This window comes from Austrofundulus limnaeus, unplaced genomic scaffold (genome assembly GCF_001266775.1).
Source record: "Austrofundulus limnaeus strain Quisiro unplaced genomic scaffold, Austrofundulus_limnaeus-1.0 Scaffold3296, whole genome shotgun sequence".
Taxonomy (NCBI): Eukaryota; Metazoa; Chordata; class Actinopteri; order Cyprinodontiformes; family Rivulidae; genus Austrofundulus; species Austrofundulus limnaeus.
This window is the reverse complement of record NW_013955698.1, coordinates 2,622-3,584: the sequence shown is the minus strand read 5'-3', so window position 1 is coordinate 3,584 and position 963 is coordinate 2,622. Positions and strand designations below refer to the sequence as shown.

General features: G+C 51.0%; 1 protein-coding gene across 1 annotated transcript in view; it reads left to right on the top strand.

Annotated features, from left to right (window-relative positions):
- Positions 1-870, top strand: part of LOC106511828 (C-type lectin domain family 10 member A) — a gene marked incomplete at both ends in the record, with an annotated part of 3,879 nt that extends 3,009 nt beyond the window's left edge. Inside the window, 2 exon segments of the mRNA XM_014000561.1 lie at positions 482-636; positions 761-870. Coding sequence (XP_013856015.1) covers positions 482-636; positions 761-870 — 265 coding nt within the window.
- Positions 871-963: the final 93 nt, after the last annotated feature.

Here is a 963-nt window from a genome sequence, read left to right as displayed (position 1 = left end):
ACCTCACTCTTTCTCACGTCTGTGTACCTCACTCTGTCTCATGTCTCTGTGTGTCTCACTCTGTCTCATGTCTCTGTGTGTCTCACTCTGTCTCATGTCTCTGTGTGTCTCACTCTGTCTCATGTCTCTGTGTGTCTCACTCTTTCTCACGTCTGTGTACCTCACTCTGTCTCATGTCTCTCTGTGTCTCACTCTGTCTCATGTCTCTGTGTGTCTCACTCTTTCTCATGTCTCTGTGTGTCTCACTCTTTCTCACGTCTGTGTACCTCACTCTGTCTCATGTCTCTCTGTGTCTCACTCTGTCTCATGTCTCTGTGTGTCTCACTCTGTCTCACGTCTGTGTGTCTCACTCTTTCTCACGTCTGTGTACCTCACTCTGTCTCATGTCTCTGTGTGTCTCACTCTGTCTCATGTCTCTGTGTGTCTCACTCTGTCTCACGTCTGTGTGTCTCACACCGTCTCATGTCTCTGGCTGTCCCAGGCTCAGCAGCAGGTCCCTGCTGTCCTCCGAACTGGACTTCTTTTGGTTTGGACTGTTTTTACTTCAGCTCTGAGTTTCTGTCCTGGAACGAGTCCAGGAAGTGGTGCGAGCGAAATGAGGGTCACCTGTTGATCCTGAACACGGACCAGGAGTGGGTGAGACACCTGTCTCTGTAAAGTTCTACTTCCTGTCTCAGCTCTGACTCATGGTCCTGATGAGCTGCAGGTCCAAACAGGACTGGGGTTCCTGACTGCTCAGCTTGTGTTCTGGTCTCTGCAGGACTTTGTGACCAAGCACACCATTCCCAGGTTCTACTGGGTCGGCTTGTCTGACTGGAGGACCGGGAAGTGGGAGTGGATCAACCAGACCCCATACACAATCCAGCGCAGGTACAGAACACCTGGACACATGTGGATGGATCAGGTTCTATGTGCGTATGAACGTGTGTGTGTGTGTGTGTGTGTGTGTGTGTGTGTGTGTGT